Genomic DNA, 12,014 nt, shown 5'->3' with positions numbered 1-12,014 from the left:
TGTTTCAGAACATCTCAGTGAAGAGCGTATGAAGTAGCAGTTGAGGTCGAACAGGTGACAATAGCATGGTGATAATTGATAATGTGATTGTCGATACATTTACCAGTCGAATTTCAGCTACTATCAAAAGTCAAACAAATCCAATTTGGAAGCAGAAAGCAAAAACAAGCACGGATGTTCAAAATCCGTACAATAATGTTGTTCATCCGTACAACCGCAAAACACACTAAAAATCTGTACATTTTACGAAAAAACCGGAATATTTGGCAGGTATGTATTATAAAAAAGAGGGTCTTAACAAACGAATGACTTGAAGATATGCAAGCCAAACTTCAGGCTAGCCCTTGTAAACCATTTAGCACAGGAATGTGGCATCTTGCCCAGCTCAGTGCTAAGAGGGCTTAAAATTCTGGAATTCTTTCCCTACAAGATTTTCATAGTGCACAAGTTAAATTTTGCAGAACCTGTTGCACATACTAACTTCTGCCAGTGGATGTTACAATCCGTGCATGATGGAGATTGGGATCCTTCGCTTTTGATCATGTCTGATGATGCTTGTTTCATCTCAGTGGGTATATTAACCATTTCACTCCAGCAAAGTCAGAAATGAAGCGTGGCCTTGCGGATGAGAGCCGAGGGTGCCTGGCAGGATACTTTTCTCTCTCTGCTTTCTCGCTCGCATTTGACTGTATTTTTAAGAGATGACAGGTTGACTATTCCTTTATTAAAAACTGTATATAGTTTGGTCAAATATCACTGCATATATTTTAGTCATTTTCATTCATGAAAATGCTTCCCATCCTTTTATATCCATCACTTTGGAGACATGACATTGGCAGAGTTAAAGCCTCGTCTTCACCATTTTCAAGGTCGCTACCCGGTATGAAGCCAGTATATAGTATACAGTTTCTCCTACATTATGGAATATGGTACCATAATGCTTTGAAGCTCCTTACAGAAACGCTAATACACTGGCAGAGAACAGCAACTAGGTGGCAAGTGACGAGTGCAAAGTTCACTCGAATCCTTACCTTTGAACAGATTACCCCTGACATCTGGTGACTACTAGTAACTATAGACCCAAGAGACAGCCGCTAGATATCATGAAGGTTGAACTTCTCCAGCAATCTACCACAGCAAAGTACAGAAAAGCCAAAGAACACAAGACTGATACAGCAGTCCACTACATGTGCAGCCTCACTCTTGCATGGCTGCTGGAGCAGTTCACTGGCTACCCAGCAAGGCTCTCTCTCAACTGCTACAGTGATCTACCAGAGTGAAAAGGTTAATTCTCAGAACACTCGACAGTGAGACACTGAAAATCCCCACACAGTACATAGGTACCTCTTCACTACACTAAAGTAGGTGTTAAGTATGCAGTTTTAGGATGAAGAATAACTGGACCCATATTTTTAGATTGAGGTAGAGACAGAGAGAATAATAATAATAATAATAATAATAATAATAATAATAATAATAATAATCGTACGGCCTCAGCTATCATGTGGAAGCATTTTACTTTGACGCCATCTGGCTGCTTGCTCGTCAATCTCGATGTTCAATTTTACTCTAGGCCCACTAGATGGCATAATGAACTGAATCTCTCTTGCGCATCTATGGCCAAGTTTTAATGAATTTTGTTGGGTAAACATCAAATGTCTTATCAGATATCTTTTATGTGCTGATATCGTATGACAGTGAATGTTGTATGGCCTTTTTTTTTGCTGTTCAAAAATTCGACTACCTCTGCCAGGCTTGAAACCGCTATCTTGGAATTCGGAGGCCAACACTCTACCAGCGATCCACAGAGAGAACTATTTGAAACAGAAAGTCTAACAGAACAATCCACATACAGCTGAGTCCCTGGAAAACGAAATTGGGAGAGTGATAAGTGAAATAACAGAAGACGAATTTACGACATGTGTCACAAAATTTTCTTCGAAGATGCCAGGTCTGCACAACAAAAAAACGGAAATCATTTTCAGTAGCTGCTATGACATTAAGGTACGAAAAGGAAAACCCACTGCCTGTTTTTCATTCTTCCTTGTTTTTTAATTTCTCCATACTGAAAAAAAAAAAAAAAAAGGCTGTCTCCAGCAGGAAGGACCGATAAGGTTCTAGGGGAATACAGCATGTCAGCTCACTATATGTGCATTGCTCGAGTTTCTTTTGTGTGGATTCTATCCATGGGTGTCTACATGGTAAGTTGCTCCTCCTCCATCTGTTTTGCATGCATATGTATACTTGTTTATTTATTTATTTATTTATTTATTTATTTTTGTCGCCCTTATTAGCTTTTATATCTGAGAATTTATGGAAAGGTCTCTCAACTTACCCTCTAACGTATGAACCAATTTGCCTGAAGCCACATCAAAAATATTTATGATGCCATCAATAGCTCCACTAGCGATGTATTTTCCATCTGGACTCTGAAATAAGATAAAGTTATTAGTTTTATTTTTCTACAACATTAAGAAAACAAAGTACAGTAGAAGTCTGCTATAGCGAGTAGGGCATATAGCGAGAACTTCGTTATAACGATAGCTTTTTCCTATCCTTTGAAAATTCCTATGTTAAACTGTGTATTAGCCTTCGGGTACAACGAGAACCATATAACTGATGCATCCGTTATTACGAGCGATTAAGAGTGCATAATTTTTTCCACTATCAATATTTATGCATTCTAGCCATTATATTGATGATGATGATGATGATGATGATGATGCTTGTTGTTTAAAGGGGCCTAACATCTGAGATCATCGGCCTGCGATTATACTGAATGTGATCATCTCCAGTATAGGTTTCTCGCTTTGTGCACTAGCGAACATTCTCCTCAACATTCAAACTCGAAGGCAATATCGGAGTCGATTAGTAATACCCGTTGGCTGGTATTCTATAAGCACAATTTGAAATGAAAGACAACATGTTTCCGTAACAAATGCGCAAATAACATGGTCGATAGCAGTAGTTAACTCGTTAGAAATAAAAGCTGAAGTAAACGATCACTTAATTTTAAAACTATGCACTGAAATTAAGCAAGAATGTGATACACCTCAAAATACGGCGGAGAGTGGATGATTGATTTCGGAGGTTAGTTTATTCAGTAAAACCTCATTAAGCATTTCTGCAGCGGACAAGGAAAGATAATGTGTTAAGCGAGGAAACGTACTGTTGAATACACAAATACAAACTATCCAACACAAATATGTAAACACTTGATATGTTATTTTTCCGACATGCGTGCATTATACATCGTCATACCTGCCAACTTTACAAAACCAAAAATCAGGAGATTTTGATATGAAAATCAGGAAAAATCAGGAGATACATTATTGGTCAAAACTGCTTATTCTACGTCTAGCACAGTACAGCACTATGATATATTTATAACACTTATTGTCTCAAAGCCCGACTGTTGCTATACGAAGCTACAATGCTAAAAATTACACATCTCTATTCCCTCACAGGAAGTATGTGAGTGAGATGATCGGTCTCTGATAATATTTCCAAAAAAATAGCATGAATGCATGATCCACACATGTGAATCAGTCATGCACTTAGATGCCATTACTTAGCAAATGCATAGATTAATATATTGCATCAAGCTTCCGTGCGATTATGCGAAGCGCAATACTATCTGTATCAAATAACTAGCTGATGTACTCGTGCTTTGCTACGGAATTCTCAGAAAGACTGTCCTTACAGTTTTCCCAACTGAAGTGTGAACATAGGTCATTACAATGGCGTCAGTACGAATGTTGCGATTAAAAGCAACGCTGTCATATGAAATATTCAAAAAAATGAAAAACAGCACATTTTCTTACTTTTAACAAAAATAACACGGTGTCAATCTAACAGTTCAAAGTTCCAGAGCTACAATGACCAGGACGCAGACAGCCGTGAACACTCTTGTGTAATTATTCCGTTTAAGTGTGCACACTGCTCATTCCAATCACTGCCCCAGAGTAGGGATTGAATAGCTGGAATACTATGCTGATCCAGCGTGCTACGTACCAGTAGTATCAGAAAATTTATGAACCAGAGGAATAGCATGCTAAAGAAGAGCGAGATCTAACTTCCCTGTTACTTTCCGCAAATATTCAGGCAGGCTGTTATACTCAATAACAGTACGCAGCATTAATCCCGTCTATCGGAGATAAATGGCAGAAGAATACACAAAGCACATCACATCAAACAATGGCCAATGTAATGTTATTGTTGATCAATTTTATGAGCTTTCTATACTGCAGGCCTTCACATTTAGTTTTCTTCTGACTCTGTGATATTGGAGCATCTAATGTAAAGTGAGTCCTCCTTTCTTTCATGACTCCCTCTTGTGTTATTATTCCAGCGATCGTTCCTTCAAGACTTTTTTCTCATTCTTATAAAAATTTTCACAATTTAATTTCATTTTAGTCGGTACACTAAACTGAATAAGACATAAATAATCGGAAATTGTATTCTCTATTACTTAGTTACGCAGTAATTTTCGATAGACTAAGATAGGTAATCAAAAATTAAATTTCTGGCACCTTCCCCTAAACTACCATTTCGAAAAGGGTGAATAAAATTATGTATAGCATAGACTGTAGTTCCTTATTCCCCGACATAACATACCGATTTTCAATAAATTCTGTTCTTCCATTTTCTCGTACCTCGGCGCTTATATGGGCTTAGCAACAAAAATCCAAATTCATGAATATCACTTATCATAGCCGGTACGATAAAAATGTGTAAGACAAACGATACGAAATTTAATAATATATAACTTTAGTTATATAGTATTTATCAACAGGGCCAATAAAAAAATATAAATATTTGAGAATTACATCTTAGGCCTTCCCCTAAACTACCATTTCACTCGGCGTGAATAAAATTATTTATGGCCTAGATTGTACCAACCTATTCCCGGACTTTATATACCGATTTTCATTAAATTCTCTTCGGCCGTTTTCTCGTGATGGGCGTACATATGTACATACAGACATATATGCATACAGACAGAAATTATGGAAAATTAAAACTTGCATTTCGCGTTGTTACTGCGGTCACGGCCGGTACGGAGATATTCTTTTTTAATTCTGAGCAATGTGCAGACAAAACTCTCTATTTATATTGAGATAAAATTAGTCAGAATTTTCTCCAAATGGCTCCTAAAATCTCTAGAAAAGTCACTAGTCGTTATCATTGAAATCCTGTCACTAAATTACTAAAAAAGACTCCGTATATAACGACTAGTCTCTAGAATCGTCTAGACCAGGGCCTCTCAAACGCCCAAACTCTCACGCGTGCAGAGCGAGGTGCATAGGCTCTGTGCACTGTGCATCGGTACGCTTCGCCTCAACTCGGCTTGACTCGGATGGTGTAGTGTGCTGAGAGCGACGAAGCGTTTGATGGTAGACGACGTGTTTATCAGTGAAATAGATAAGCGCACGACTACAACATAATAATGGAGCAACCTGTTTCGAAGAAAGCAAAGACTTCCGAAAGTCCATTTCAATCGAACTGGGAACTTTCGTATTTTTTTTTGTTTGTTTGTCGTGACGATAACGCCAAATGCTTAATCTGTGGGACGATAATTACGTGCGTAAGAAAATCGTCTATTGAAAGACACTACAACAGACTACATTCGGAAAATTATTGTGAAATCATAGGAGACGTCAGAGAGAAAGAATTAAGGAAGTTGAAACAGCTTGAAGAAGAGCATTCTATATCCACAAAATATGAGGTTTGTTCCAGTACTGTAGCATTTTCATTTTGGTTACAGGTTCTGCATTTTTTTAAAATTATGTTTACATTCCTCTCAAACATGTATGTGTATTTCTAATTCACTTTTTTAACTTTTTTTAATAACACTGGTAACCTTGTCCCATACAACTGTGCGTCTCCGCTCACCACACGTAAACATTTCGCAGTGGGGGAGAAACAGCAGTGAAGGTGAGGAACGCGGAGACAGGCCGAACGGGGAGACAGGTGTAGGGAGAGAGGAGTGGGGGGTCTGCACCCTGGTCAACCAAGCGAAGTAGTCTTTTGCACCGTGCACAGTGCCTGCACCACGCGCATGCACCCTGAGAGGCCCTGGTCTAGACTGATGTGAACGAACACGAAAATAGCACGCGAGAACGAGAGATTGACAATCGATATACGCGTCGAAAAACATCGCACATTCGCGCACATTTCGCGCATTAATAAACCTCGATATTTCGTTTGAAAGCGGCCAATGAGCGAAAGACTTCCGGCCACTGGCGTAAAAAAAAGCTGAAACAGCGGGATTTGAAAACAAATGTCTGATGTTCACCAAAAAATAAGCTAAAATCGGGAGAAATAATAGAATAATCGGGAGGCGGGAAAAACTGTCGAAAATCGGGAGTCTCCCGCCTAAATCGGGAAAGTTGGCAGGTATGCATCGTGTATGCACGGGTACAGTAAAAGATATAGGCTACTATATACAATTTCTAAAGATGTGATGAGAGTATTAAAAGGCGTGAAAAAGACGAGAGAACAAATATGAAAACCTTTCCCACTGGGGTTTATTAAATAAAAACAGTGTATTAAAAGGTGTGTAAAACACCTGACAACAATTTAAAAATGTTTGCAGCGGGGTTCCATAAAAGTATCAGCGCATTATTGCAGATCATACACTTTCTAAAACAAATGTCAGCTGAAGTCTTATATTTCAGACCAGTGGGTTAAACATTGTTTTCTGGTCACACACTTTGACCGTGAATTTGGAGGTTAAACTCAACCATGTGTGAGCAGGATTTGTTGGCTGTCTGGTTGCGCCTTTAAGATTGACGTTGGTTTTTTCAATTTATTATTATTATTATTATTAGCTATGTTCGGCCTTTTACGGGTTATTATTTAAAGTTGTGTCTCTAACTAGCACCTTCTTTCGACGTATTTCTAAAGGTTGATTTTCTCCCTTCGTCCTGCCGCCGCGCTACTATGGCAACGTGCCTTCCCCGCTAATTGGGCTGGCCTTTCTACCCTCTCTCCCGTCTGCCGCTTGTTCGCTTGTCGAGCTACGGATAGGGGACTTGACTTGACTTGCCTGATGGCCAGCGGCCGGAAATATTCTCGGTGCCTTGAGTGATAGCGGCTGGTCTGTTTGGGTTTCGAACCCTGCCTTGTCCACGGTGTGGAGGTAAGCCCTACTAATGAGATAAAATTGAAGTATTAGCGCGGGGTAGGACGAAGGGAGGATCTCACTATTGGGTGTGTAAAACGTTCAGGCATATGACATGATTGTAATCCAGTGCCTTTTAATGTAATTTGATACGTGCAGGCACTTTGGAAATTTCCTGCCACCTTCATCGTCAATGCTTTAAGATGGTGAATTCAAGCTAGTTTTTTTCTGGTATTGTATGCACTGTGTGCTTTTATATGGAGGGCAGCTTTGGAATGTTGAACTTGATTGAATGTCCTGGTTGAGGTGTTATATTAAACCTTTGGGATTTAATGTCCAGTATTTATGTACTCCTTTCACAGCCTGAGGCTGTATTGAGATTTAAATTGTTATTATTATTAGGTTTGTTACGACCCCTGAGGATCACGAGTGACTTGTTCGGTACGTCTTCTTTCTTCCCAATACCTCTTCATTCTCTCACTCCTCCTCTTTTTCTCGGCTTCCGTGATCTGAATCTGGATCCTGGTGTCTGTCCATCTGTGACCTTCCACGAGCTTTTTGTATTGTTCTATATTAAGGGAAAAACCACTGAGGGGTTTGGAATTTGTAATAAATGTGGTTTCCTGAAAGCAATGTTATCTTGAAAGAGGCCCGGGGCCGTACGCTTTTCCTTCTTTCCTTCTTCTGGGGGAATGTTTGTAAACCTACGCAGGGTACAGAGTGCTAGCCCGGAGCGTGGTTGAATGGGCCTGGTTTCAATTCGAGTATTATTCCGTTTATCTTTGAGTATACTCTTGGAATTCTTTCGACCTGTGGGTCTAACAGTGTTAGAACATTATGGCGGCTCGAGATGTCCCTTGTCCGGGGTCTTTAAGAAAGGAAGAGTTATTGTATGAACTGCTCATTAGGAACATGAAGTCAAAAGGAACTGTAAAAAGCGATGAGAATTTATTAAGGTCGAACCTTGATAAACCTATTACTGTGCCTGTTTATACTGATAGCGGGGTCGGTGGGGCGATGTCCTTGATCCGGGCAAACTTAACAGAGATTATCTCAGTCATGGATTTTTTGGAAACTGATATTGCTTCAGTTCATCAGTTAAAGAGGGTTCAAAGTCATGATTTACATAGGATCAAAGAACTTAAGGATGACCTTAAGGGTCAGGTTGAGGAATTGCAATCGGAAACCTCACATTATTAGAGAAGGTTGATTCACGGTTGATGAGGTTGTCAGCTAAACCTAAGAACACTTGCCTTTCCGTTACTGCGGCTGAAGGTAAGTCGAACAAGGCAGTTGACGAAGTTGAGGTAAATGGGCAGTCGGCCCCTTTGTCCATGCCTCCATTAACAAATCATGATGGCCTTTCATGCAAGGATCAGCAGTCTACTTCGGTGCTCTATAAAACGGGGTTTTCTAGTCTTCCTCACCCCTTGAGTCTTGTGTTGAAAAAGGCTTCTTGTTATTCGGTCAGCTAGGCGAGCGAGGTTGTGTTGTTCCTTCGATTTTTGGTTGAATTCCAAGACCACGCCTTGGTCTTCGGAATGTCGAACGTACAGGTCCTCCAAATTATTTACCCCTATGCCACTGGTGTGTTAGCTGATAAAATCGTTGATGGCATAGTGGTGGTAGTGGTGATTATTGTTTTAAGAGGAAGTACAACTAGGCAACCATCCTCTATATAACACTAAGCAGAGAGAAAAAATGGAAGGGGTCCAACACTTCGAAATGAAGGTATCAGCCAAAGGAGACAAGGGCCACGAAGGGCATGAAAATGAAAGACTCCCTAGCCCTCGCAAACCTAATAGCGTTGGGGTCTGAAAAGAACAGGAGTTGACCAAGGGAGGTCGATAGGATAGATGAAAGTGAGGAGCCTGGCACAAGTAAGTGGAAGCAATGCCAGGACTCAGACAACGTCCCTGTGGTCGCCAACCCACGCTCCAAAGTTCAGAGCCCCTGAGGCCCCTTTCAGTCGCCTCTTACGGCAGGCAGGGGATACCGTGGGTGTTATTCTACCGCCCCCAACCACAGGGCACAGCGGCCCAAACTTCCTTGCATGAGTTCCATGCGAACTTGTTGACATATTTTATTCCGGCACATGCGCTTAATTCTTTAATTCAGAAACATTATTTTAGAGTGCAGCGTTTAGGGGAGAGCTTGTCTGATTTTATTTCGGATATTAAATTTTATGGTCGGGTGTTCGCACTTGGTTACTCTGAAGAGCAAATGGTGTCTACGATCGTGGAGGGCATCTCCCCTAATTATCGGTCTTATCTGTGCTTTGCTACTCACCCTCGTATATTTATCGAACTTGAGGCTGTGGTGGTATCTGCCGAGGGAGTTCGCCATGCCGACTCTCTCCGCGAGTCAAATGAACCTTTGTCAGACCAACGTACTAAGCCACCCTCGTCTGGAAAACCTGCTCTTGTTAGGACGTGTTATGCCTGTGGGGCAATTGATCATTTGCGTAATCGATGTCCTTCTCGTACTTCCACCAATCCCTCACCTAGTGCCGGTGGTAGTGAGAGGAATAATACGGGGTTATCGGGAGTTCCGCAGAGCTCTGACTAGGCCAGGAGTCAGTTTTCATTCGAGCCGACCCTCCTTTCCTTGTTGTTGAAAGACGTGATTCCCATCTTCCCCTTCAGTCAGGGTTTGATTGCCCGCCCGAGTGCTTGAAAATATCGGGTGACGTTAAAGGTTTCGCTCCTTTTATTCCGATCGAGTTAAATAATGAACCTGCCCAAGCCCTCTTGGACTCGGGAAGTGTCCTTTCTCTTGTCAGTGAATCTTAGGTTATTTCACACAAGGCCATTTGTAAAATTGCTAATATTCAGCCTGTATCCTTTTCGTGTACTTCGGCCAACCTGTGTAAACTTGAAGTAATTGGTTTAATCAAATGTAAGATTTGCATTTCCGATTTTACGTGGAAGTATTCCTTTTATGTGGCCAAAGATTTATCGTGTCCTGTGGTTCTTGGGGCTAATTTTTTTGCTTATGCTGAACTCGTGTTAAGACATGCAAAATAGCTATTGCTGGTTCAAGTTTGCTGAACGGGAAAAAAATCAGTTTATCTTTGTGTAATTCTGCTTTAGCTTCATGTGTCGCACCCCCTCAAGGGGAAATGGTCTCCGACCTTAGCCATTTGCCGGAGAACAAGGCGCAGTGCATTAGGGAGATATGTAGTGCGTTTCCTGACGTTTTTACTGAAAAATTGGGAGTTACTAACATACTTGAGTATAAGATCAAAGTCACTGATTCGGTCCCTGTGAGGATTCCGCCTTATCGGCTTTCCCCCCCAAAAAATGCAGGCATTGAAGCAAATTATTAACAAAATGCTGAATGATGGAATCATACGTCCTTCTACTTTGTCATACTCCTCTCCCATTTTTCTTGTACCCAAACCGCAAGGTGGCTTTCGCCCTGTTCTTGACTACAGAGTGTTAAATAAGAAGATCGTATTACAATCGGTTCCTCTCCCAGATCTGCACTCGTGCTTTTCGTGGTTCAAACGGGCCAAGTATTTTACTGTCTTGGATTTGAACCAAGCTTACTATCAAATCCCCTTGGCCGAAGAATCTTGTCACTTAACTGCATTCGCGACCGACTGGAACCTGTACAAATTTTGCCGCTGCTCTTTGGCAATTCTACGGGGGCTGCCGTGTTGACCAGGCTCCTTGATCACTTGTTTTCGGACATCAAATTCAGCTATTTGTACCATTATTTAGACGACGTGGTCGTGTACTCCGAAACCTTTGAAGATCATCTTCAGCATCTCAAGGAAGTCTTGACTCGGTTGCGTCAAGCTGGGTTGACGGTTAAGAAGGTCTCTTTCGCTAGGCCTCAGATGTCCTTTCTTGGTCATATCGTTTCCCCTAGCAGGGTCTCAGTTGATCAATCTCGCACCCAGGCTATTCACCAGTTCTGGCCCCCGATGGATGTTAAAGGCGTCGCTCGGTTCGTGGGGATGATCAATTTCTTTCGCAAGTTCATCCCAAAATTCGCTAATCGTGCTGCCCCGCTTAACTCGCTTCGTCGTAAGGGAGTTAAGTTTGAATGGGGGTCTTTGCAGCAAGCGGCCTTTGAGGACTTGAAAATGGCTACAGCTAACGCCCCGGTACTGGCTATGTCAGATTTTAGCAAGCCTTTTGTAGTTCAAACCGACACCTCCTCGTCCGCTGTCGCGGCGGTTTTGTTACAGGATTCAGAATTGGGTAGGCGCCCCATTGCGTACGCGTCCAGGACGCTGTCCCCACTCGAGTCGAAGTATTCGGTTTATGAGCTTGAGGGTTTAGCAGTTTTATTCGCCCTAGAGAAGTTTAGGATGTATTTGGAGCATGTTAAGTTCCTGCTCGAAATCGATAATCAGGTGCTTAGCTGGGTCCTTGGTAAGCCTAGAAGGACCGGTCGCTTAGCCAGGTGGGCTATTCGCATTTCCACCTTCCAATTCGATGTCCACTATATCCGAGGGACGGAAAATGTCGTCGCCGATTCCTTAAGTCGGATGTTCTCTGATCACAACGTTGGTTCTTCTGATTCCCCAGGCTCGGAACCCGTGCTCTCGTTACCTCTCTCCGGTGGTATCCTATCGGATACCCCTTTGTTGTTCCACCAGATTGCTAAACTTCAGGGTGAGGATCTGGTGTTGGGTCCTATTATTCAGGATCTTAAAACCAGGCAGAATATTGCCCCCTACGTCCTGAGAAACGATGTTCTGTGTTGTCCTTCCCGGTACAATAAGAAAATGAAAGTGGTTATCCCCTCAGTCTTGGTTCCGGTGATTTTTCAATATTATCACGAAACTCCTTTAGGTGGTCATCTAGGAGTGTTCAAGACTAGGGAGAAGATTCGGGAGAATTTCATTTGGAAAGGCCTAGATGGGGAAGTTCGC

The 12,014-nt window shown here is 41.7% G+C and overlaps 1 protein-coding gene across 1 annotated transcript in view; it reads right to left on the bottom strand.

The window, feature by feature from the left end:
- Positions 1–12,014, bottom strand: part of LOC136885625 (superkiller complex protein 8) — an 89,952-nt gene that overhangs the window by 41,113 nt on the left and 36,825 nt on the right. Inside the window, exon 5 of the mRNA XM_068230706.1 lies at positions 2,336–2,429. Within this exon, the coding sequence (XP_068086807.1) occupies positions 2,336–2,429 (94 nt within the window). The remainder of the gene's footprint in view (positions 1–2,335; positions 2,430–12,014) is intronic.

This window comes from Anabrus simplex, chromosome 1 (genome assembly GCF_040414725.1).
Source record: "Anabrus simplex isolate iqAnaSimp1 chromosome 1, ASM4041472v1, whole genome shotgun sequence".
NCBI classification, from domain to species: domain Eukaryota; kingdom Metazoa; phylum Arthropoda; class Insecta; order Orthoptera; family Tettigoniidae; genus Anabrus; species Anabrus simplex.
Note: the sequence above shows the minus strand (reverse complement) of the source record. Positions and strands in the feature narration are given on the sequence as shown.